General features: G+C 35.5%; 2 protein-coding genes across 6 annotated transcripts in view; one reads left to right on the forward strand and one right to left on the reverse strand.

The window, feature by feature from the left end:
- The first annotated feature begins 213 nt into the window (after positions 1 to 213).
- Positions 214 to 8425, forward strand: LOC116341926. 5 transcript variants are annotated; one of them, XM_031769341.1, is made up of 3 exons: positions 214 to 566; positions 5714 to 5828; positions 5920 to 8425. In XM_031769341.1, the coding sequence occupies exon 3, from the start codon at positions 5942 to 5944 to the stop codon at positions 8000 to 8002; it is 2061 nt and encodes a 686-aa protein (XP_031625201.1). In that variant the 5' UTR covers positions 214 to 566; positions 5714 to 5828; positions 5920 to 5941; the 3' UTR covers positions 8003 to 8425. The 5 variants fall into 5 exon arrangements, with proteins under 5 accessions (XP_031625201.1, XP_031625197.1, XP_031625198.1 ...); XM_031769337.1 differs by having other exon boundaries at positions 5714 to 8425; XM_031769338.1 differs by having other exon boundaries at positions 214 to 561; positions 5714 to 8425.
- A 3274-nt stretch (positions 8426 to 11699) lies between these two features.
- LOC116341920 (probable serine/threonine-protein kinase yakA) overlaps positions 11700 to 27873 on the reverse strand; it is a 38958-nt gene continuing 22784 nt past the window's right edge. The window contains exons 3-4 of the mRNA XM_031769327.1: positions 16182 to 16239; positions 11700 to 16090 (exon numbers count right to left, since the gene is read on the reverse strand). Coding sequence (XP_031625187.1) covers positions 14040 to 16090; positions 16182 to 16239 — 2109 coding nt within the window. The 3' untranslated portion in view covers positions 11700 to 14039. The remainder of the gene's footprint in view (positions 16091 to 16181; positions 16240 to 27873) is intronic.

The raw sequence follows: 27873 nt of genomic DNA on the forward strand, positions 1-27873 counted from the left end.
TTTTTTCCAAATATTCAGCGCCAATTCGAAAAAAAATCCAAAACAAAACGTGAATTTAACAATGCACATTGCTCAATGGGTGTACGTGCGTATGTGTACGGCAGCTTAAGTATAAGTTCTACTTAACGCCATTAAATCTCATACATTTACTCTCTCTTTTTTCGAATACACTATGCCGTAAATACCGCTGAACTAAACTACAAACAATACACAATTAGTGCGTTCTTGAAGAGACACAGAAAATGTGCGGCACGTTTTTCATCAGGATACAACACATTATATAAATATGTTATTACAACAGTGAACGAAGCGGAATTTCTTCGGACTCTTCGGTGCACATCAAATAAACAAAATCGAAAAAATATATAAAAACAGTTCAAAGTGTGTGAATCAAACGATTAAATTCGATATTTTCAGCAAGATTTGTTGTCGAAATTTAAAGACAAGAAAAATAAGAGTTTATTTACAATAAAGAAAGACATTTTTTGCGTGTTGAAAACATCATATTCGAATTTCATCATTTAAATTCAACGAGTTTTGAATCGAAAAGAGTGAATCAAAGTGAAGTAAACAATTATCTAGTTAAACATTTTCATCAATTTCAATAAGATAGTAGATAGTTTTTTATTTGATAAATTTTGTTTTTCTTTCGTTGGTTTTTTTCCCTGTTCTTGTCATTTTGTGTACGTCGAATAAGTTGTGTGTGTATAAATCGCAGTAGATGTGTGATTTCAAATTCTTGACTATAAGTAAGAAATCTTTTCTCCTTCATTCCGGGCGAAAAGAAAATCAATTGGACTGGTTTTCATTTGGTATTTTTTTGGGTTTGTGGTGGTGGTTTTATTTTTACTTTACCCTTTTGTAAATAATTTAATACATTTTCATGTAGTTTGTGCATTCTTTTGCCTACTAACAAACAATTCATTGCGAACATATTTTCTTTTCACATCAGTTCAAATCGAACGCTCAGAGGTCGTCAATAACAATAACAAAAACAACAACATCAAGAAAACCGAAAAGCGTTCGTTTCCATTGTACAACGATTGTAAGACAATTTTGTTATATAAAAAAATTGCTGTTGTTTTTGAAAGAAAAATTGAATTTGAATAAAGGGCGAATGAGGAAAAAAAATAAATTGATCCGTATGCGCCATGAATATCCATTCCGTGGGTAGCTTTTTTTTCATGGCATTCAGAAATGTGGTTTCGGTGTATTTGGTTTGGTTTGGTTTGGTGTTTGTGTACTGGTATGCATGTGTGTGTGTGTGAGTATGTTGAACATGCGGTAGGCCGTATTCAATTTCAAAAGAAATTGTACTATGATTTCTTCTACATGCATAATGTATATACGAAGAAAAAAAAATATGTTGTTTGTGCTTGGGGAGCAATAATGTTGGAAAAATGAATTGGAAAATCTGGTCGATCGATCACCAATTCGGCGAATCCGTTGAAATTCTGTGTACGAATGAACGGCATGAAGTTGCAATCATTTTGCATATTATTAGGCAACAAATATTTTGCCTGGCGCAATTGCCCTTTGTCGTTGTAGTCGGTTTGTTGTTGTTATTATTGTCGATGTGTATCTGAATTTTGAGTGTGCTAATCAAAACAGTGTGTCAATGCGAAGTTGTTGTCATTTTGCCATTTTGTTTACAAATAGTATTAATTCATTTTGTTTTTTAATCAATTTGCGTTGTTTTCACAGTTTTCTTAATGTTATTTGCTCAATCGTGCGCTGGAGCAAGCGAGAACAAAATGAAAAAGAGACAAATAATGCGATTGATTGCATTTTAATTTTTGTTCAGAGAGAAAAATCAGGTTTAGTTTGTTGGTCATCATTGTTGGCCATGACAGGCGTCTATTACATAGATTCACGTTGTGTCTGTCTGTCTGTGTGTGTATACGCGCGTGCTAGAATAAATAAAGAGCCGAGGCATAGATACTCCGATAAACACACGAAAAATGTGCTCAATATGTATAGTGCAAAAAAAGAAAGATATATGTAGAATTTGAGAAGAGCGTTTGTCGATGGTTATGCGTAATGCGTCGAATGATGATGAAAACGGTCACCATGCTACGCACGCTAGGATAGTTTAGATTTAGATGACAAATCGAAATATAAATACCGAGAAACCTATTTTCAAATTGTAATATTTTTAGTTAGTCTAGAGAAATAAAAAGAACGCAGTGCGTCATACGTCAATTTGAATTTGAATGCCGAATGATTGAAACGTTTTGTTGGTTCTAACTCTCTAACGCTGGCATTTGTACTTGATGAATGACATTAACAGCACAATCTTCCAAATCAATTATTGTTATTTTTCACAAACTTTTGACGAGGGATTGTCCGTGTGGATGTGTGTGTGTGTGTGTCTGTTGGAGACAAGCAAAACTGTGCGTGCGCGAGTATCACAATTTGAGCATGTATATTTGAATCGGAATTGCTTTGGTTCGTTTTTCTTTCTATAACCGGACGCATTGCGCAAACATATTCTTAAGTGTGATTATCTAATCCCTGAATCTGGTTCTTGAGAAAATGTGCCTATGTCTGAAAATGGCCAAACCAAAAATTGACAACTGCAAATGTGTATATATGTTGTCACCTCGAATGAGCCAGAGGAAAAGAAAAGAGAACGCGTCGTTATTGTCGACATCGAATAATATGTACATGATTTCAACGAAATCGATTTCGAAAAGCCTCGTTGAGGCCTCTCAACCATTCATGCATATATGTACGCCAAACAGCAACTGCGTACTCTTTGCGCTCTCGAAACATCGCGTTGTCTTTCGTACATATTTTTTGTTTGTTTAATTTACAGCAGCAGCAACAACGAAAAAAACAGCGCACACACACAGACAACAAAGCCAAAACGAGAATGTGAGAATTGTGGCTTAATTATTTTCTATACACACATATTGAATTGTTTTGATTGTTGTCGGTGGCATTTCATCTACAGTGTGCAAGCGACAAAAAAAAACTAACTAGACTAAAAAAAAGAAAGAGAAAAACGCACATTCTAATCAGCAACAAAAATTATTGTTGCCATTTGAATTTTGTACCGACACACAGCATTGCAAATATATGGATGTGAGTGTTTTGGCTTTGAATGTTTATTTTGTTGTTGTTGTTGTTGCTCACTGTTTCTGTTTACTGTACTCATGCATAGTATACGTTTCGATTCTCTTTCTTTTCGCTCACATGCTCTGCGTGTGTTATGCGATTGACTGTAAACACATGGAAAATTTTCTGTGTACACCATTGACACGAACCCGGTTTGGTGGTTCCGTCGCTGTCTGTCGTTCGTACTTATTTCAATACAACATTCACATGTTTCCATGTGGTTATTGTTAAGTATCTCTCAATAAGCTCAGGTAACACACAGGCCACACAGCACAGTGGAACCATATAAACAATTCTTAGCAGATTCATTTCGATCGAAACTGAGCCCGAACTGAACTTTGTCCGGTTGTTCCGTTGGCAACAAACAAACATGCGTTTTTGTTGCTCTCTCTTCCACTTGGCAGCAGCTTCGGTCTGAATTGTGCAGCTGGCGTTGTTACCCGTTCCCGTTGAGTACGGAAAACCGACATGACGAGCATGTGCAATAAAATACACATTTCATGTGTACTTTGTAAATCGTATGACCAATAAATAGATAGATAGATGTATAAGCGCCCGGTGTACGATGGTGTATATGATGTCGTTGTTGGGCCGAATGTGTATGGGTGCGCGTGTTTGTGTTCGGGATCTGTATCGTTTCCATTCGCACGGGAAGTAAAGCAAAACAAAGCACATGAACATATCAGAGCAGCTAACCTTTGTTGACATAAAAATAACACACAAAATCCCCCCAAACATACACACACAGTGCAGAGAGCATTTGTATGGTGGTTCTTGTTACGATATGGATGTGTGATATCAAACATACAAATAATCGTACACGCACACGTACAACCCATAAAAACCGATTGACAAAAAAGCAGCATAAGCTAACAGCAGCCAGCAATATTTTCGATTTTGTGTTGTATGTAGAGGCGCTTTAAGCCGATAGATACTGCCGTCGTTTCTTCATCGTTGTATGTGTTCTGTGTATTGTTTTTTTCTTCTTCTTTCAAACACGGTGTATGCGTGTAGTGTTTTTCGCAGCGGTGCGATTAATTTGTTTTTTATTTCTTTCTCCTGTTGTTGTCTCCAATTTATTAGTATATGAAAAGTGTTTCGGTTCTCTTTTCTCTCTGTGTGTACGGGTTTCGCTTGTTTATTATTATTTTTTCGGTTTGATTCACTTTGTGCACAGTAGAAAAAAAAGTGACTTCGATCATTTTAATTTTTTTCGCCAATTAATTTGCTTTAACATTGCCAATTTTGAATGTATTTATTTTGTGTTTGCACATTTGTATCATCGATTACCGTTGTCAAAACAGCCACAGAGAGTTAAACAGTCGAGTGTTTGTGTGATATTATCATTTAGAAACGTTTCAAACTCGGAAAACCTGACACCATTCAATTCTTCTATTTTACTTGCTGCTGCTACTGCTGCTGTGCCTCATACTCTTGCTCGTGACGACGGATATTGTTATTGAATTGTGCATATAAAGAGTATTGTTGTGGTTGAGAAATATAAATAAGAGAGGAGAGAAAAAAAGAAGAAAACGAAACAGGTACAACGAACGATTTTTTTTCTCGGTTGGTTCGTCTCAAAAATTGTACAAGCTCTTGATCCCATTTCGTTTACAATTTCAATCAACCAATTATGAATATAAACCGTGAATAACAAGTAAAAAAAAGTTGATTCGAAGCATTCGTAAAATAAAATTTATTGCATGCGACTGCAGTTTACTTGAAACATTAAGTGCAAAAGAATTTGATTGATTTGGTGATTTTCCAGGCGTTTGTGCGGTTTTCAACTTGTGTGTTGTGTTGCCAATTAAAACATATTTACTCTTGCTCTCTTTCTCTCCCTTTGTTTCACACGCCATTTACACTCTTGTACCCTTCACACACGACAGTTCAGACTTTTTTTGCTTGTGAAAAAATGATTTCGGCGAAGTTGGCTTGGATCACATTTACGTAAATCTTATTCATTGTTTTTCCGCACATTTTTTGTTTGAATTGGCGTATTTACGCACATACAGTGTAATGAGGAAAAGAGAGAGATAACAAGTATCACGAGCCAAATTAGGTGTCGCATTTTTGTTTATTCAATACAAAAGATGTTAATAACATTTGTAATGTTTGTAAATATTGCGTAAATCTTTGCATCAAATAAACGGAACAATCAAATTAATGTCACTACATTTTGATTGTGTATAGTCTTAATTTCAGTTGGGCTAGTTATTTTTCACGTCATGTGTACGTGAAGTACGTGAGTAGAGTCAGACAGTGTAGTTGTGGTAGTAGGCGATTGTAAATGGTGGTGTGTGTTGTATTTTGTTGTTGTTTATACAATTTTTGTTGTTGTTTTAAATTCGAATTGATGTTTATTGTCCCCGGCATGCATATTTTAGTTGGCGTTTGCATGAGAGAAGGATAAAAACAACAATATGCGTACATATCTATGAATTATTATTATCCAATTGGGTCAATTCTCTTTATATATGTGTATATTTATTTCGTTTATTCGTTCGTTATCGTATCGATGATTTTTTAATGAAATCGTGTTTTTTCTCTTTCCCTCTCTCCATTTCTTTTCTCTGTGTGTATCTGAAAATAGGTGTTACCGCAACCACGTGAAAAATATTGATCAGACGTTAACACGGAAAGACCGCTAACGGAAATCAACAACCAGTAGCAGTTCAAAGAGTTTCACCAGTTGCAGTACTAACAGAGTAATCATAAGCGCAAGAAAAAGAGTCGATTGCATGTTATGGGCGATTTAAATGTCAATTTTCATTTTCATTCATTGCCTGGCGTGTATAGATTGGTAAATTCGCCGGGAAAAATGTATCCAACGGCAACAACGGATGATGCAAATCCAGGCGAATATAAGCAGCCGCCAAATGATTTGGAAACAACGGCAACAACAGCTGGTGCAACAGCCACAACAACGGTTGTTGTGAAAAATGAATCGGGCGAAGGATCTGTTTTTCGAAAAGTAACCACGACAACGCATGAGAACGGTAACAACCGAGAACATATTAAACTCGAACCGATTAAAATCGAACCCATGGAAACTGATCATCAACAAAACGGTAACAACGATCAAACATTGATTGTTGATATTAAAAAAGAGGAGAACGGTGACAGTGGAAAATCAACATCAGCCACCACCACCACCGTCGCCATAATAACAACAACAGCAACAACAAATAATACGAAAAATGGTACCGAACCGCATTACGAAACACCAATTAAAATCGAAGCCAATGGTAATGGTACGAACGGTACGACACCGCCGGGATCATCGTCCATTATCGCACATCCGATGACAATTGGACAAGAAGATTTAGCCGCCAAAGAAGAATTGCTAAGAGCTCAAATTAGCAATGGAATAGTATTTGGCCGTTTAACCTGCAACAAAAACGTACTCTTTATCACCGAGAATGTGGTGAAAATTGGACGCAATTCAAAAGCGTCCACCGTTAATTTTCATGTAGGTGAAAACACCTACGTATCACGCAAGCATATACAAATCATTTACGATCGTAATAATCAAGATTTTTTCATGGTATGCCTCAGTAAAAATGGCATCTTTATCGATAATGAGCTTCATCACAAGAAAACTGCACCGCTGAAATTGCCACAACGATGTACCTTTCGTTTTCCAAGTACAAATATTTTAGTGAATTTTGAGAGCTATATTGAAAAAAAAGAGAATAACTATGTGGACAGTGGTAATGGCGGTGTGCTGGTCGAGCATGCAACAAACAATAAACTTGCGCCGACACATGCGACTGAAATATATCATCCGCAACATCAACAATCGCATCATCAAATGGTGCCGCAACCGCCACAATACCAACAACAACAACAGCAACAACAATTCATTGACAATAAACAATCGACCGCATTATCTCGCGGTCCATTGAAGATAAATATTCCACAGCATGAAAATGATCCACGAAATACGATTCAGTATGGACAGCACCATCACCATCAGCCACAACAACAACAACCGCAGCAAACAAACTATCAGCGTAAACATCATAGTTTGCCATCGCCAACGACGACAATTAGTGCGGCAAACAGTTGTCAAACATCACCGAGACAAGGTGTTCAACCGAACGAATCCACCGCATCCATTTCGACCGCATTTCAAAATGAAAATTTCATTGCACCACTATCATCTAATAATGACACCGAAAAACCATCGTACAGTTATGCTCAATTGATTGTACAAGCAATTTCAGCATCGCCCGAAAAGCAACTCACATTGTCCGGCATTTATGCATTCATTTCACGTCATTATCCGTATTATCGGTTGGAGGCGAGCAAAGGATGGCAAAATTCCATTCGTCACAATTTGAGTTTGAATAAATATTTTATGAAAGTGGCTCGTACCCAAGATGAACCGGGAAAGGGTTGCTTTTGGCGCATCGATCCAAACAGTGAAAGTAAATTGATTGGCCAAAGTTATAAAATACGTAAACATCGTGGTAGCCAAAATACGCGCGCTTCCTTTGATATGTCACGTTCCGCCCCCGTATCACCGATTGAAAATCAACATATGTACGAAGCAAATGAGCTAATGCTTCAATCAGCACCCGAATCACCGGACGGCTTCACGACCGCACACGAAGAAATGGTTGTGAATAATTTTGCCAGTGGCGCTGACATGATTTACGTACGAAATGATATGAATGGTAGCGGAATCGGCCACAAACGATCCTATGACAATGTCAGCGAATCAAATGGTAGCGGCGGCGGTGGTGGTGGTGGCGGTGGCGGTGGCGGAAACATTGTTTCGCACACAATTCAAGTACATGCCGACGACAGTGACAACTACGATTCATCGATGAAACGCAAGTACATCAACAGCGGCGGCATTCAACCAGCTAACTAAACAATTAATTAAGGCTATGGGAGCATAAACACAACATACACTACACCATCTATTATTGATCAAATTGAATGATTAGAAGAAGAAAGAAAGAAGAAAAAAACAAACAAACAAATGTCAAACAGACAGAGATAGATAGACAGATAGACAGAGGCATGTTCAGAATTTCAATCTAGTACCTTTACATTGGGTCATCCTTATACACACAAAGACAACTAGTTAAAACGTAATTGAATCTGCAAAATCAGAATTTTCAACGCAAAAATACTGATGTTAATATTTATGTTCCTTTTCATTTTAAAATGTTGAGAGAAAACAAACGAAATCGCCACTACTTCGATGTACGGCATACGTATGGAAATTTAATTGTTTTTTTTAGGATGCAAAAACTATCGTGAATAAATATTTTAGTTTGATGTTTTATCACTATCACTCTTTTACTTCCTAAATATCTACTTCGCCCCGCCCAAAAATTAATTCAAAATTATAGGCGAACTTGCTGTTAAAAGAATAAATAACGAACATTAGTATTTGTACACTCAATTTTAATTGAAATGATTGATATAGTATATATATAGTAGAAATGAATCAAATAGATAAAAAATATTATGTGAAAAGAAAAAAAATCAAATTTCCAATTCCCAATTTTTTTTTGGTTGGGCTACTGTCTATACGGAAATGATACAAACAAATGCCGAGAAAGGAAGTTACAAATAAATAAATCAGACTTGCTTAGACGCAAAACTAAAAAAGAAATATGTAAGCAGATAAAAATCACTTTTATAGCATATACACCGATATTTTTCAAATCGAAAAAAATCAAAATATGACAACTGAAAACAAGCAATGAACAACAACAAAACAATAGATATTGAACTCTATGAGCAAGAATAAATAACAACAAAACAATTGAAACACATCATGAACACGTTATGAGAAACAACAGAGAACATAGATTACAAGCAATTTTTTCTTCTCTGTTTTGACGTTTATTTTTTGTTTGTTTTGTTTTCTCATGTCATTTACGGTAACCTATCAAAACTGTCGATTTTTTGCGTTTATTACTAAATATTCCGTTGAATTGATTAAATGAAAAAAATTGATGACCACTGCGTAATGTTGGTGCAATGAACAATTTTCAATTGAATGATGCGTTTGTACTAGTCGAAAGAAGGGCAGTTTTCGTGGACCTATTTTACTATTGCATTAAATCAATATATTCTTTGTGTTAAAACTTTTCTTTTTCTCTTTCTCTAACTCACTTTCGTAAGATTGCACTAAAATCTGAAAACTCCATCCGAAAGACATAGGATTTATATATATAATATTTTCAATGTATTTGATACAAGGACACATTTTTTTCTTCTTCTTTGATTTAGAACAAAAGAAATAAATTTATGTAATATTTAGCATGTAAAGAAAAGAAAATTACGTAATGTTTTTGAATGTAAAAAAGAGAATTGTTTGCATGAAAAAGATCGAGACGTTCAAAATAAGGAGGAAGAAAAACAAACGAAATTCGAAAGGTAGACAATCGTTGCTAGGAGAAATCAAATAACATGAAACAAAAAGGCCAGAACGAATTGTCCTGTATGAGAAATTAATGTCATTTATTTTATCGCAAATATCATTCATTCAAACAAACAAACAAAAACATGGAGCAGTAACATTTCAACACTCGCACACACATACACACAAATCTCTAATTTAAAAACAATTATATATAAATTTAAGTAATGATGTAATTATTTCACTGAATTCGAATACTAAAAAAGGAGTGTTAAAAAAATTCTATTTAAACAAAAAATCAAGTAAAATTTATTATGCTACGAGAGCATTTTGAACGATCGATATTGTGTTTCGGCTCGGTTTGTTTGCCTCTTTTTTTGAAAATTGGAAAAAACGCCGTTTTTTTCCACGGACTTGGTGCATCATAAATTATTTTGGCTTCGTTTATTATTAATTCACAATCTACAAAAAAGTGAATAGATATGAAAACTTATTTATGCGTCAAATTGAACAAAAATTAAATTAAAAAAAAACATTTTCCAGTTTACATTTAGCGTGGTCAAACCAAATAAAGGATACTTTATTAAACATTTTTTTTTTAAATTCTGTTAATTAGAATATAGAGCGCAGCAGGCAATTATATCCAGGAAGGCATAGGCTACAGTAAATAATAATCGATTGAAAGAGTTGTGAAAAATCAAATTGAATGTAATGGATGTGCTTGGACAAGAAACAAAACAATGTTTAGACAATTTTTATGGGTTATTTCATTTTACCAATTTTATGTAGTAAGAGCAAAAAAACAATAAATCATGTTTTCTTGTGAACTTTGGAAAAAAAAACGAAAAAAAATTGCATCGCTGTTTTATTGATTTTTGAGAATTTTCAGTTCAAATTCAACGCCACACCTTTTTCAGTATCCATTACATGATTATAATTACAAGGATGGTTGATGTTCAAGGTAAGCACTCGAATTGATAACAATTTAGAGCTCTACTTGCACTCAAATAGGTTCGATTGAGATAAAGAATTTGAGATATTTCATCAACGCGAAAAACAAATGCGCAAAAATGTGTTCCATTTTCCAGATCACAATTCGAGCCAAATTGCTGCCGTTATTCACCAGTATTTTATTCAAGGGCATATAGCTTTGCTTCGGAAAAAATACAAATGGCGAAAAGACATTAGTAAATAGCAATGACTGAGAGGTTATCTCTATTTTTTTCCAATAATTTAATGTTTTCATTCTATCGATCAACATTGAGTAAAAGGGTGTTCTTATTTTTTGACATTTTTATCCAGTAAAATGTGAGAAACTGGTAAAAGCTTTAAATGGGAATTATCATTGTTCTTTTTCCCCTTCGTATTATTAAATATATGCTTGGAAAAAACCTTCTATAGCCAAAAATAAGTCAATAGAATTATAAATAAAAAAATAAATTACCAAATTTGAGGTTATTGTACTCACATTTTTTTAAATATTTGCTTTTAACTAAAGAATTTGAATAGATCAAAATTAAGAAGGAATTTTCGATTTAAGAAAATTCAGGAATTCTTCAAAGGCTCTGGAATATCATTAACGAGACATGAAAGATCTAGAAAAGACGACACAATATGAAATATAACTTATTGAAATTGTTAATTGATTTACTTGTAATATAATGCCATTCGATATAATTAAATGCTTCAGCAGAAAATGAGATACATATTGAAGAATGCATATTTGTTTAAAATTTTTAGTTAAAGAAAGTTTATTTTAAATATTTCCATATTTTCTAGAACACCGACGAATTGTAAAGATAAAAGTTTCGAGTCAAAGTTTTATCAACGCGAAAAATTTTGGGTTATTCATAAATAGATTCGAGTCAGACATGGTGATTATATACTTTTGTATAATTTGGTACTCGTTCTGGAAAGGTTACAATTTTTACAATAATCGAAAAACCTATATGACATAGGTTACGATTGATGTAGTTTAAGCAATTTTTTGGCAGTTTGAAGCTGTTCCAATTTCAAAACTACCTCAAGAATTGAAAGCATACCAAACCTCGTTGAAAATATATCAAGAATGTTCTGTATATCGATCTGCAAATGTTCATTAAAAAAGAGTCTGAAAAAGAAAAATGTGGAAATAGAAAATGCCCAATTTAATGTAATATATTTTTTATTTTATTGATATTTCTATCGTTTGTTTTGTTGTTCTTTCATTCTGTAAATTGTTTTGCGAATGAATAATATGGTTCTTTTTCTCAGTTTATATACAAATCTAGTTTTTTTTTTGTTTTACTTTAATGATTTTTCAGATACACATAGTTTTGTTGTTGTTGTTTTCATCTAAATTTAGTTCAAATTTGTAAATATATAAATGTAATTTGTTCGTCGTTTTATTTTTGGATTTGCTTATTTTTTGTTTTCGATAAAAAATATTTGTTTAAATTATTTTTTTACTATTTTGAAATTTGTTTGTCAATGCGAAAGATGTTTAGTGACCATTTGGTAGTAGAAGGGGTTTCATTATGTTTCTTTTTTCATTATTATTATTTTAAATCCTTTGTATGTTGCATTTTGTCTAAAATTCGAGCTATTTAGAAAAAAGAAGAGAAAGAAACGCGATGATTAAACTCTATCACCGCGATTTTTTCTGCTAAAATGTTTCTTTTTGTTGTAATATTATGCTATAGATGAAAAATTGCTGGATTTGTGTATGTTTGAGTTGCATTTTTGTCTGTCTATTGACTCAGCGCCGATTCAAATTTACAATGCAAAACTGCCTCAAATATATATAATATATGAAATACTATGTACAGAAATATACGTCTAAATTTAATCGTAAAAGTTACATAATTTATGAGTAGCTGATGCACATTGATTAAGTATTAGAAGTAAAATGTAAATAAAATATTTTTTTATTTTCAATAATTATAATAATAATAATAATTTCTTTAATTCATAGGTGTGTGTGTTTTTCTCCATTTTCTCTTTATTTGCTTAATATTTTCTGGATGCGTCAATTAACATACTAGCAATAAATTAATTGTGGATTTTTTCATTTTTTTCGTTTTCATTTTGTGTTTTAAATTTACGTGTTTGTTTTGTGTTTCTTCTCATTTTGTATGTCGATTGTTCAAGTTATTATACTAAGAATAATGCGGCACATAGTAAAAAGTGAGCGTGTCTCTGACACACTTCTTATCTCTCCCATTTCGCGCTCAATCTATCTCTCTCGTCTCACATTCAACGTACGAAAATGATATAGAAACAAAAATTTCTATAAAAAAATTAAAGCAAATAAATTCGTGTCTCGCAAACATATGCACAAACCAAATGGATTTTTGCCGGTTTTTTTTTATTCATTCCAAATCAATCAATAAATGTTTGGAAGAGAAATAGTCGTAATATGTGATGATTTAGTCCTTATTTCAAATAATTCACTTTTCTACATGGAGTACAGATTTTTGTGCATAAAAAATCATGATCATCACAGACTTCTTTCGACCATTTCTCTACGAAACAAATGGGAAGTAGCAGCTGTATTTGGATATTTGGGTGATGTTTGTGCATTTGTTTAGCCATTTTAGTTAACTATAGGAAAATTTCGTCAAAATTCGACGAATCTTTAAACGTTTTCAATTTAAAACAAAAGAGAACATAAATCAGCAGTGAATTTTAAATTGTCCATTCTGACCCGCTCTCGAGAACTGATTTTACTAAATTCCGTGTTGATTTATGTTGCAACGTTTAACAAATTAAATGGAAAATCAATTTAAAAAAAATAAACAAAATTCAATGCGAGAGAAACAAAAAATATAACAAGATCATTTTTTGTTGGTTGCTTTGCGATAACAAAGGAATTTTTTTGCGCATCAAACAATAATAACAAATTATCCGTGGTTATATAATATGTGAAATTCGAAACGAGATACTTTTTATGTTTCATTCTACGGTGAGAAGGAGAGACTTGAGTCTTCAATTGAAATTTGAAATCTCGTTTGAAGAAAAAATGTGCGTTTATCATTTATCTATAATAGAATAACAACTAAAAGTGTTTTCTTCTTCTTTTTAATTTCTCTCATTCATTTAATTTTTTTTGTCGACGTTTCTTCCGTTTTTTGTTCAGAAGAATTTGCAAAAAAAAAAGTTTCTTTTGAATAGACACTCGTAGCACAGCCATCACAACCTGAGGATTTGTCAATGATCATCGGTCGTGCCCGTTCGTTTGATTCTGTTTGTAAGCTTTGATCTTTGATTTTTTCTTCTTCTTTAAATAATACTTTGTTTCTTTGCTTTTGAATATAGAGAGATCATGAGAATTGCTTGTTTGGGCACTGGTGAAACGATGGTGTATCGTGGCGCTCGAATCAAGCATACGGCGAACGGTCGCCAATGTCATTGACGAAACCATTTTGGGGTAGAAAAACGTTGCTTTAGAAGCACGTTTGAACCATGAGAGATTCGAATTCAATCCACTTGAATTCGAATCGAACTGTTCCGCAACGTTGTTGTTGTTGTTGTTCTTTATTTATATTAATTACTAGCTACCGCCAACCATCAGCGCTGTCAATGAATCCATTTCGTTTTCGATTTTCGTGGGTTCCATCGGTAGTAATTCGGTGAGTTCAGCACCGAGGCCGAGATCCATATCGAAATTGTATTCCCATGATGGTTGCGATGGCGTCGTAATATTGGTTAGTGATGGTGTGATTGGTGTTAGGCTGGTGAATTGTGTTGTTGTTGTTGTGACAACCGAAGACGGTGATTGTTGTTGCTGTTGCTGTTGGGAAGATAAATTCGATGAAGACGTCAACGAAGTAATTGTGGTCGTGGATTCAGCATTTGTACTTGTATTTGTATCGGTATTTGTGTTAATCAATGGATCTAGTGCCGATTGTGATGATAAGCTAAGCACATTGCTCCAATTGATTGGTTTTTCTTCGTCACCGTAGCCAGAATCGGTGTCGGGTAAACTAGTGCCGGGAAATGGTGTTGCACGACCGTTGCAATCGCGCAACGGATGATGATCGTATGGCGGAAGGGTTTCATTAAATGACATGATTGTAACGATCGGTGTTGGTGTTCGATTGTATGGCTGTAGATAATTATTGCTATTGATATCACTTGTGGTTGAATACGGAGTTTGTTGCGGTATATGTTGCGTTTGTTGAGATGGCGGTGTTAGCGATTGTTGTTGTTGTTGTGGCTGTGGCGACCGTTGTAATACATTCATATTTGATTGTTGCTGTTGCGGCGGTGGCTGCTGCTGCTGCTGTTGTTGTGGCGGCGGTGGTTGTTGCACATTGGCCGAATTGCTTGTGTCAACGGAATTGGTCCAAGTTGGATTGCGATTGCTAATGGCTGGTGACATTGGAGGCTGTGGCGGTTGTTGTGAATGATGTTGTTGCTGCTGTTGTTGTTGCTGTTGCTGTTGTTGCATTTGCTGTAACATATCGCCACATGAATTATTATTATTATTGTTATTATTGGCCAGTCGCAATTGAGTATAATGATGTTGTGCATGGAATTCGGCCTGTTGTGTGGCCGAATCTTTGTTCTCTTGTTCAATTTCACGATCGATATACTTAAGTGTATTGCATATTAATACCGATCGATACAGCGATTGTTCTGATAATTGTCGAAACCTTGATAATTTTAACATGGAGAAATGGCGCATTTTAAGTCTTCGTTCTCTGTAACATTGCTTATTATTATTGCACCACATTCCATTGCGTCCGTCACAGCATCGTTTCAAATGCCTACTATCGCCGTTCATATAATTGCTGCTGCCTAATTCCAGATACGATTTACCATTTTCAGCGCATCGTATTGTTTGTTGTTCGTTGCCCACATCGATCGGTGATGGTCCATAGTAATTCGGATGATGTGGATTATGTTGTGACCATCCACCGTACGCCGGATGATGTGGTGGGCTCATTGAAATCGATCGATTTCCATATTGTGACGAACCATTGTACGGTGTTCGTGAGCAATTTTGTTGTGGATATGGTTCTGAATAGTAGCTTGGCTTCGGTGGATAGCCACCACCGCCTGACATATAACCATTACGTGCGGACATATTCGTTGTGCATGGATATCTCAACGGTGAATAACATGGTATAATACTGTCATCTTCATCAAATTCATCCTCTTCAAAATCATCGTCGTCTTCTAAATCGGCACTCAATAGTGTTGTGGCCAATGTTGATCGTGTACTATCCGAATCACGCCAAATGGAATTTCCATCGACGCCATTGCCGTCAACAACATTACCATTTATATTACTGTTTAGCGGCATCACCATTGATGGCAATGCCATTGCGACCGCTTCTAATTTTGCTATGCTCTCTTCAGCACTTGGAATGGCTGAATTTGATGTCGCTGTTGTTGTTGTTGTACTTTGTGCCGATGATGCGCACGTCGACGACACATGCGTCGAATCCAATTGCATTGTTGACCATCGACTTGTCTTGGCCGGTGTACATTGTGCCGTTGATGTTGTTGTTGTGTTTGTTGATTGTATTGCTTCTGCTGCACCATTTTCGTTGCATGCATTTTCCGTCTTCTGGTGATCATCGCCACCGTCTAGGCCTAATCATAAATTGAATAAAAATAATGATTTTAGATACATATCTCACGAATGACCTAATGCACACAAAATTGAGAAACAAAATTCACTTACCGGTTTGGTCGTATTTACGTTTCGTTGATGTCGCCTGTAATCCCATCATGTCAGCTTTCTGTAAGACAAAACAAATGAAAGAAAATGAAAAATCGTTAAAAATGCAAGTAGATAAATTTTTCTTTCAATCAGTGTCATCAATCTGCATGATTCTTAAGTGAGATTTAGTGCCTGCGATCGCATAAATATTTTCTTTTTCCTCTCGTCTCTTAAACACATCGTAAATAGCTAGGCAACCCATTCATGAAACCGTTTGAATGAAACAGTTTTTTTTGTTTTGTTTTGTTTTTTTATTATTATTTTTTTCATGTGTCGCGTTGTCGTCGACAACATCACCGTCCTCGTCACCGATCGGAATTTATTGATATTGTAACGGTATCATGTGTGCGAGAAGGCAACAAATTAAACACTTGTCGTTGTCGCGCATTTAATGTGTACCATGACAATGGTTTGAAATATGTGTACGAGCCAGACATTCTTTCGAAAGCAGGCAACAGAAAAAGAACAACAATAATCTGCGCTAGCGTAGACTTAAACAAAAATAAAAAACAAACTAAAACACACAAAAACGTATCAATAATGTCTTGAATATGGTGGTGACACATAAATAAAAATGCATATCAACTCCTAAACAGCTCCGAATAAATTTGCAATAAATATTACGCTACCGATCATCATCACTGATTGAAAGCGATTTAAAATGTCTTGCAGCACCTTCTTTTCCCTTCTTGTATTTTGCTATTGTTCTTTGCGCCGATATCTGTGTGGCTTTTTTTTTCTCTTCTTTCATTCGCTTTCAAACTTTGCGGCGCTCGTCTGTTTTGTAAACATATCATACTATTAAATACGATACTTCGTACCCACACACACACACACACACACACACATTCACAGCAAAAACAAAAAATAATCATATTATCGCGGCCGTAAATCTTTTACGGTTAAATGGCCAAACAAACGTATAGAGAAAAAAAAAGTTCATAAATTATTATCGAATCAGCGATAAGTAAAATGAATGATTTTTATTGAATGAAAATCAGTTTGATTTCTTGACCAATTTCAATCAGGTTAAATATTGTTCGTAGTCTCATCTCTCTTTCGTCTCATTCTCATCCGTACGCATTAATCTTTCAGCAACACTTTTGATTTTGAATTATGATGGTTGATGAATATGCATGGAATAAATTGAATGATCTAAATTATATGTTAATGATTATGTATGGTGAATGATGTGTGCAAGTGGAGTACGGTGTGTATATATATGACGGCACGTTCCCTTTTTTACCAATAATTTTCTGCCTTCTTTGCATATATGCTGTATTTCCACAATTCTTTTGCCAATGCTTGCGATACTTGAACTGTTCATCCGGTCAGAATATTTTCTGTTTATTTTTGTTGTTGTTTTTTTCTTTATTCATTAAAAATGCAAAATTAACGTTGATTGGGAAGGTCATATACACACAGACTCTGTCTCATTTGTTCATTAGAATTCTTGGGCAGAAACAGAAAGATCAGCGCCAAAGTGATTTTCAATGTTCTTTTTATTTTTGTTTGCGATGCAGCAAAAATTGAAGAAATTCCGAGAAAAATGCATTGTCGTAATTGTTTTGCTTGTTAGAATAAATGGCAATGGTCTTTGGTTGATACAGGTTTGTTGCACTTGTTCGCTGCTGTCTATGTGCGTGCGCGTGATTGCATTCAACCAGATCGAAAAATATCCTAGAAATAGCTAGAAACTCATGCGCTAATCAATGTTCAACTCTTCAACCAAATCGAATACGGCTAAAAAGTGTAAAAGTTTTCCACAAACACCAATCGCAAGCGAACAACAACAACAACAAAAAAGTGACTCGATTCAGCGAATGGAAAGACAGAGAGACACAGAAAAAGCGAATTATTACGTTTTGTCATTGTTTTTAGTTTCTTTTTTTTATTTTGGTTTTTTTTTTCGCTTCTTTCGTCGTCTTTTTCGTGGTTTAAAGCAGCCTGGCATATAACATCGACCATCACAAGCAATCGGAACGACGATTCTCTCGTCATTAATGTGGTGCTGTTGTTGTTGCCGTTTTGCCGTTCATTCTTGTTCATATTTCATTGCCATTGCATTCCATAGAAACACAGACATCATCAGAAAATCAAGCAAAGCGAAATAAAACCGAACGAATCGGACGCAAATAAAAACGGTTAAACGAAACAAACAAACAAAAGAAACGAATGCGAACAAAAACACCAACAACAACTCGCAGAACGCTCGGCGCGCACAACCAAGAGAAATCCAAGAAAGAAAAATGCAAGAGAGACTTTTATGCGAAAAAAAAAACAATTTTTGTTGTTTTTTTTTTCGCGTATGTGATGGAAACGTGTAAGCAATGTGCATAACTCTATAAATATATACCTCTATATAGATACACACACATAAAATGTGTATACGGTCTCTGCTTCGTTTCGTTGAGTATAGAGAGCTCATCTGTGCAGGGCATATAAAGATTTTTATTTGCCATTCGCGCACTTATTTTGTGTGTGAGAGAGCCGTACTGCTTCATGTGTCTTTTCTTAACGAAACAACAAAAAAAAAGCAGAGAGAAAAAAAAAACTCAAAACAAAACAACGAAACGATATAAGAGCTGCAATGATAAATGTTGAAATGAAATGCAGACAGCAAAGCGCATCATGCACATTTCATGGCTGTGAAACATTGCGATGGACGACAACAACGACGAAGTCGACGAATATAAAAAATAAGCGAAAAAAAAGGTTTTATGCTTAGCAACAGCAGAAAAATAACAGAAAAAAAAATCGGCAAAGAGAGAGAGGGAGAGCGATGAGGCCGCGCGTACACACACGGGGAATAAAAATGAAATAATCAGCCAGCACCGAATGATCACAGCTCCAGAACGCCATGACACATACTAAAGAACCAAAGAGAAGATATGAAAGAGGCAAGCAAAAACTATATATTAAGGATCCGTTTTCTCAGTGAGTGCCCGGTTTGAGAGCATCGTAAAACTGTTGCTCGTTTGTAATTGCAATAAAATAGGGAGAAACGACTTTTCAAATCTATTATACATATATATGCATTAAATGGCGAACGACGAAAGGTACAAATGAACGTAATATCTAGTCGTAGAGTCCCTGAGAGATAAGTAATGAACATAGGCTCAGTTTTTGTGATAAAAAAAGCAACAACATAAAGGTGATAAACGCGTATCGAATGATGAAACCGCATGGGCCAATGGAGTAAAAATTATCATACATATATTTCTTTCTCCGCGCGAGCGTGTAAAAACGCTGACTTTGTGATTTTATTATCTATATTATTATTATTTCTCTTCTCTTAAATTTTCGACGCATAAAGCGTAAATTGTGGCTCGGCGCACTATTCTCTCACACACCTTAAATGTGCGATCGAAACAAATGCAATTACGCCGATTCTTGCGTGTGCGAACGCGATCATTTGATCGTATTCTCGTGTACTTTGCAAAAAGTTGAGGGAAAAAAAACATACTTGTTTGCACTCATCCATCGGCTACTTGCCATGCACACCATTTTTTACGCTTATGTTCGCATAATAATTTTCATCTCAGGAAATTTTATGTTTGTTTTTAAAATTGAAATATATCTTGGGTAATATTTGCGTCTCTATTTTTTTTTTGGCCGATGAACCTTCGTGATTGGATATCTTTTTTTGCGCGTTGGCATTTACTAAGTAACACATCGCGTCTAATCAAAAGACAATCTTTTAGTGTCTCAATGTCGCTTCGAATATGCCGAAAAATATTCGATTATTTGTATTTCACACCAGCACGGTGCGATTGAGATCGGTACTGAAGCGATTCATTTTGGTGTCACCACTGCTCGTTCGTTTGCTTGCTCATATCCACGTGTGCCGTATATTTTCGCTTGACGCAAAATATCTGTTGACATTTTCTATTTGGATACAATTTGTATCGCATACAATTTCGAAGGTTTTTTTTCCGTCGTTCTTTCTTTCGGTCGAAGCGAATGAATATGAATATTGGCTGACGCTTTGTTTCGCTTTGATGGTTGTGTCGCTTTTTGTCTGCTTATTTCTCGTTCGAAAAAATAGCGTTTGCCAGTGACGAACAGCCAATTCGATTGTATAAGCAATCGCCTTTTTTTGTACAAAGTAACGAACGATTGAACAAACGTTCAGCTCTTTCATTTTTGTGCCGTTGTATGTTTGCAGCGCTCATTTGGCTCTCAGTTTTTTTGATTGATAAAATACACAATAACAACACGGCTCGCGCTGGCAAACTCTGGTGTTTGGCAAGAGTTTGTGTGCTTCGTTCGCGCAACAAAACAACAACAACAGTCCTGCGCGTGAACACCACAGAAAAATATATATAATTCATTCGGTTTTAACTACATTAGCAACGATTTCGTAGACAACACAAAAAAAACACATAGCAAAATGTAAACATGAGCAGAGAGAGGGAACGGTTGATCAGTGCCGTAGTAGTAATATTCACCTGAAAGAGTTCGTGTGATCGAATGCTGTTGCTTTTTTTTTTTTCAATTCCATGAACGAAGCAACACAATAAAAAAAACATTAAACTTACGTTCGCTTGGCCTTCGTCACGGAGCTGAAATAGCGTGTAGCTTAAAACATGCTCGTAACAATGTATATATAAATACCAGCAAAGTAAAGAACAACACTCAACTCAAAAATATAATGAAGACAAAAAATATCGCGTAACACAAATTTTGCTTCGAAATAAAAAAAAATGATTTGCTTTGTTTGTTGCACTGCCTTTGTACGATGGCTATGTGTTTCACTTATGGCGCGATGTCAAAAAATAGTCGACGTCAGACAAATACTCACAACGCTTCAGTGTTTTTACACACGAAAAAACTGCAACAATTTCAGCTTTAATGACGTAAAAATCGAAGCGCAACCAAAAATAAAAAGCAGGTGAATGAAGAAAAGTGACGATGATCGTGCGTGCTCCAAACGAGAGAAATAAACCGCACACTCCACACTTAACTTCAACATTCTCATCAACTTTTGCCTTGGCCAAACAAAGATCGCATGCCAAAGATTGTCATTATTATGAACGCACAAAACAGACAAATCACACATTTTACCAGTAGTAGAATGAATTCTTTCAGCAAAAATGAAAATGGCTTTGAATGAGTGTGAGCAATTGACGACACACTGATCATATAAGTGGCAAGCGCCAAAGCCAAATAAAGATCGAACAAGTAATTTGCACGAAAAAAATGAACAGCTGAATAAAAAAAGCGGCAACAGCTACAGCAGTACACGACACGGTACAATAAACTCTTAATAGAGGAGCAAAAGGGAATTGTTTAAAAACTTAGACCGATCTCTTTCTCTCTCTCTCTCTCTGTTTGACGAATGAGAACCGTATAACAATACGGTGTGTGCGCACACACGACTTTACCTTTAAGAATTCTACTTAGAAATATTGAGATCAACACATAATCTTGCGCGAGAATACAACAATTATGTACCGGCCTTCTTCATCAAACAGCACATCAGGTCGTTCGGTCGATATTCGCACGCGGCACAGAAAAATGAATAAAAAAAAAATTGAAAATGATGTGAAGAAAAAAAAAACTCACAGGTAAATTATAACGGTTGTTTGGCGTACGTAGATTGCTGTAATGTGCTCTTTTTTGTGTTGTTCGTTCGCAAAAATGTGCCTAACGTTTCTTGGTGCGCTCACGCGCGAGTGAAAAGAACCATGTAATACAAGTTGTATACATCTCGGTAATATTGCGTAGCAATATGACTTCCGCAAAATCATGCCCACAGAAAGAATGTTTCTGTTTTTTTTTTCTAACGTTGATTTCACAATTATTTTGACGCTTTGAGTTGGAACGCTATTGCTAAGAGCCGATCTACGCATTTCGGTTAAATGGTGTGATTGGATATACCTTTTGTCTCGATATCGATCATACCAAATGAGATAAAACCACCAACAGTTCAAGTTAGAAAGAAATTGCGTAGATGACGAGAGAAGAACGCCAACGCCACCAATGAGATACAAAAAAAAGACACGGGGAGTGAGAGAGTGAGGGCGATTTGTCGTTTAATGAAGATACGAATGAGAACCCGATAGGAAAATGTACGCAGTAGAAATTCAAACGATATTGTTATCAGAAAATTCACCGAAAGAAAAAGAGAATGAACGAAAGAAAAGTGTGTAGTGCGAGGGCTGATGTTCGTTTGTAACGTAACAAAATTACGTTTCTCACTCTCTCTCTCTCTCTTTTTTCTATCGACCGAATAGATTGTGATTGTTCCTTAGCAGCGGAAGAAGCAATATCAGTTGAGTATGGTGTGATATACACAGAGAAATACCACGCACACACAATGTGCGGCTCCCGACTGCTTTCATCCACCCTATCTATTGGGTACATTTCAAGAGCGAAGATTTTGGTTTTTGGTATAGAAGAGCTGCCACATTCATATCTGCTACTGGTACCGTCGTCGTTTTCCATCGACGACAATGCTTTCGCATTTCGACCAAAAGAGATGCTTTTTCTGTTGCTGCTGATACTCTATCGTATTCTCGTTGTTCAATTTTCACCCATCTTCCATTTTCTATATTAATGTTTCTGGATGGTAATATAATGTTTTTATATTTTTCATCTGACATATAGCATCCACAAACCAAACGACTACGCTCATGATGATGATGATGACGACGACGACTATGATGTTCAAGACGACCGTGTCATCTTCGTTGCCATATATATAAATATATGAAACGCCGCTCACTCTTTTTCTATCTCATAATATCGAATGTAACAAACGATTTTCAAATGCGAACGACAACATACACGTACTCTATTCTATGAAATTTCGGAATGGATATTATTCCGTGCTGTTTGCACGATGTGTCTTTAATATTTATTTTCTCCTTTCTCCGCTTTTATTTTATTTTGTTTTCATTTTTCGGTTTGGGTTTCTTTTCATTCCATGCATTGTGTATTCGCTATTTATGTTTTGACTTTCATATGGGTTGCTGTTGATGATGCTGTTATATTGCTCCCCGCCATTGTACGACGAAAGAGAGAATCAGCATGTTAAAATACGAGCAGCTTTTTTATTTAACAGCTTTGTGTACATCATTGCAAAATGAGAGTATGTGTATAGCATGCGATTTGGTACATTTGATAAAATCGCTTGCACACATCCACCACCATCACATCATCATCATCATCACCATAGTCTTCGTTTCTATTGTGGCTCTTCGCAAAAAGCTATGGAAGAATAAGCACGGCCGGAAAATCGCTATAAGACATATACAACTATCGCTTTTCTTCGAATATAATATTGTGAATTTTATGTGAAATGTATTCCGCATCATTTGCGCTGCAAGCGTACAATCAGTGATTGTACGAGGCGAATGGGGTAGAAATGATGCAAAAAGCGGATAGCGAGAGCGATATATAGACACTCAAAGGACCAAGAAAGTTCGTTCGACCGGATTTCAATTTCATTTCGATTGACAAAAGTTTGAAGGAAAAACATCGTTTTTTTTTTGTATCAAACGTCATCATCTGAATGCATTATAAAATCATTTGAATTTCGATGACGAAAGCAAAATATTATACATCATGAAATGTATAATTTTTCGCAATAGAAATGTTACAGTTTCATTTCTGCAACAGTTATTGAATGGAACAGGTAAGCATGCCTGAACTTGGGGAATTTTTAAATTATACTGCATACCGTTGCTGTAATTCCTAGTCGAGTAATTTGTACGGTAGAAGTGTATGGAAAAAATGGGTCGAATAGAGTATTTGACAATCGTCCCAAATGATTTTACTCGGAAATTTGTTAAAACTGACAATGCTTTGTTTATTTGCTACAGACAGGGTGCTTGTGAACTCGTCGAATTTCAGAAATTGAAGGAAATGCAGAAAATAATTTCAAAATGCAACAGACAAAAAGGACCAGAATGAGCCGAACAAAAAAAAAAACATGGAATGTTGATGAAAAGGGCATCCAGAAGAAGATTATCGATTTGAGTCGGCAATTTACAAAAAGTTATGAAATTCTATGGAAAAACCAAGAGAAAAGAGAAAAAGAGACCCACAAAATAGTGAAGAGAAATTGAAAATACACACACATTCACATATTATAAGTTAGGAACGAGCAAAAAGAGAGCGACGGGATGAATTGTGTCTGGCAGTAGTACTGAGTTTTGTGTACTAGGCAAACACATGCGTGATCCGAACAAAAGGAAATTGTGAAGGGAACGAAGGGAATGGTAAAAAGACGAAGACCATGATAAAAAGGGATTAAAATGAATATTTTGTGTTTGTACATCTCTCTCTCTCTCTCTCTCTCTCTCTCTCTCTCTCTCTATCTCGCCCTCGTGTCTTCGAGTTCACCGCTTTTTGTTCGAAGATTTCATTTTTCCTTGTCTTTCTTTTACTAATATGCTGTGTCGGTGTTTTGCGTGGAACCTTAGGTATATTCGAAACTAATGAAACTATGAGAACTGAGCAAAGGTAATAACGAATATCTAGCAAACCATTTCATATGTTTTGTTACTTCATCAGACTCGGTGTGTGTGTGTGTGTCTTTTTTGTTACCTGAACATTCAGTTCATCAGACTGTGTGAATATCGTCTGTTGATGCGAGAGTTCTATCAATGCAGTCAAGAGGCAAATAAAACACCTAAATTCAAGCGGCATTTTTTTTAATTCGATGTATGATTGTGGAAAAATCGTTCAGATTTCCATTACCATGAATTTTTGCCCGAGAATCAATTGACCGAAAGCATGTATGTCCTCATCTTCTATCTCTCTATAATAGCAAAAGTGAAAAATTCACAACGATTTATATCGACCTCTATTTTTTTGCTTGCCTGCTCTCTCCATCTATTACAAGCGGTCAGCGGCAATAACCTCCGGCTCATTCTTTATTCCGGATTGGTTTACTTGTTGCGCATAAAGAATGCATATTCATATAATATATACGATTTTCATAGACGACATCATGGTTTTTGTTGCCGCCGCCAAATTCACTTGTCTCTAAAATATGTGTAAAATGTGAATGACAATGTGATACCGTCAAGCACGTGACGAATATATAATAAATCAATAAACGTATGTTTTTGTTTTAAAAAACGACCGCGCGTAAACAATGGCATAAGGCAGCGGTAACAACAACCGAATAGAGTGAGACCAAGAGAAAAAAAACTGAATGAAAAATAATCAAATCAAATGGCTTTATCATACACACTCTGTCATTTGCACACACATAATAAAATATTTCCTCGTGTAACTTTTGAGGCCGGTTTTTGCGATTTGTTTTATTTTGTATTTTTTGATGTTGTTGCCGTCGCCGTTGTTGTTGTCGTCATCATTAAAAACAGATAAATGTGTCAGAAATCAGCACGCTTAAGCCAGCTAGTTCATTGCCTCTAGCGATAAGCAATTTATAGCAATTCGTGCATTATTATCAAATAGAGAAAACGTCATAGTTTTACATTAACTACGTACACTTCATATAAGAATCGATGCGCGCTGAAAATTTAAAGCGGAGAGAGAGAAATAGAAAAAAAAAATGGAATTTTCATGTAATTCCTTTCGGCTTTTCGAAACCAAAAGAAATTTAACGAAACGAATAAGAGAAGAAACAATTTTTATATATATGAAACAAAATCCTCTATTGTTCATTATCGAATATTTCTGGTTCGTTTTTCTATTTTCTCCCCTTGTTGCATTTCTCTCCGTATTTATTCGATTCGAATCGTAAGTTGCGTAGCATTTCAATGTGCTGCAGTAATACAGCGGCAACAACAGCAGCAGCAGCAGTGGAAGCATCAAAAATACAGCTGCTTGCCTGTATGACGAACAACGACAGGCAGAGGCAGTAACAACAACACCATCATCATCGTCATCGTCTGCGTTTAAAATAAATTTTTTCGGGTTTCGAATGTATGTGGAAAAGAGGGTCCGAGACCATCATGCATGCGTAGCATTTTCAGCTTGTTCGCCTTCAGAAAGAAGAGAGGAAAAATACACACACCATCGTTGAAAACGACAAACACATTTTCGAAACCGTCTCACAATGTGTACGTCTATATAAAAATGCATTAGGCGATTGTAGTTTGCGTTCGAAACACATGGCCGAATTTTTCGTCTTCCATACTTCTCCACTTCAATGTCTTTGACTGGCTGAGAAACGGATGTCGACTGGATGTATATATGTATATATATTAAAATGTATTATTGTTCGCATTTGAAACATGCTATTCTCTCTACGATTGGCAATTGGAATACCATTTCCAAAAATAGAAGGAAGTAAGTTGAATGACAACAGTCGAGCATATGATGTTGATTTTGGGTAAACATTTCTTTTTTGTGTTTCGATTCTGTTCCGTTTTGGCAGTGACATCCAGAACAAGAAAAGGGAAATTTGTAGAGATGTAACAGCAGCAGGCACTTGCAACTTTCTTAACATATTTCCGACTCTCGCTTTCCTTGTTGTCCATGGCATGACTCATAAAATGAAATTCATTTTTGGATAAAATTGCAAGATGCTCGTTTTTCGAATGTAATTAAAGGCAGAGTACACAACAATTTCATAAATCGGTTTGGAATCGATGCATTTTATCAACTAAATGTGATTGCAGAAACTATCACAGGATTAGTTTAATTCAAAATGTTTGTCTTTGGTAACTTATTTCAAATTCATTGAAACATTTATCTGGGGTAAAAATCTATTCGAAATAAGTCGTATTGCAATACTACATGTGGGTAGTAATAATTGAAGGCCATAAATATATTCAATCAATTTTCCTGAGCGCATATTCTATGACTTGCGGTTTCGTTGCGGACAAATGCCATCGATTCACTTAATTTTATTTATAAATCTAGTGTGAATGTCAATTGAATGTAGCTCAAACCGCGCTCATGTGCATTAAAGGGCAGACTACAATGAATAAACAACAATATTCAAATAACATGAAAAAAACGACAAACTATTTGCTTATCCAAAGCGGAAAATCCTTCCTTCCGCAATCAATTATCCCCGTGCCCATGCACCACCATCGATTACGATGTAACGTAATGTGTGTTACGACCATTCATAAAAGTTGACGTGTTATTATTCAGTTCTTAACAACTCAACATGTCAATAATTTAACACCCGAAATTGCAACGGCATTGCTTTATTGCTTGTTCAGTGTTCACTTTTTGTTTCTAGTGTTTCACACATAAAACATTTTGTTTTCAAGTGGCTTCAAGCATATTGCATTGTGTTTTTTTTATTTATATATACCTCTCTGCCGGTTGTCTGTGTGACTGTTCACTTGTGTGTGTGTTCTATGGAAAGTCAGTGTTCGGGTAGGCTTTTAGTTTGTTGAAAAAATGCACCTGCAAAATTGGTTTATTAACGGTGCATTGTTTTGCCAATTCTAGGCTGGATCTCGATAAATCGGATAATTTATTGCATTTTTGGTGAGAATTAGTGCGCCGAGAGGGTTACACAGAAAGTGTAAAATGAAAGATGAGTTCATGTTAAATGTGACGATAAAAGGGTACAAAATCACATGAAAGGTTTGGAGTGACTTATATGTGTAAGCAACTCTCTCTCTCTCTATCGTTCTGTGTCTCTCTAGGCGATGATAATAAATAAATCGATCGAAGAGAGTAGAGAACTGAATATGTCATGTTTCAAATC

The sequence above is a fragment of the Contarinia nasturtii genome, unplaced genomic scaffold (assembly GCF_009176525.2).
Source record: "Contarinia nasturtii isolate CC-2019 unplaced genomic scaffold, AAFC_CNas_1.1 Cnas_scaffold_810, whole genome shotgun sequence".
Taxonomy (NCBI): Eukaryota; Metazoa; Arthropoda; class Insecta; order Diptera; family Cecidomyiidae; genus Contarinia; species Contarinia nasturtii.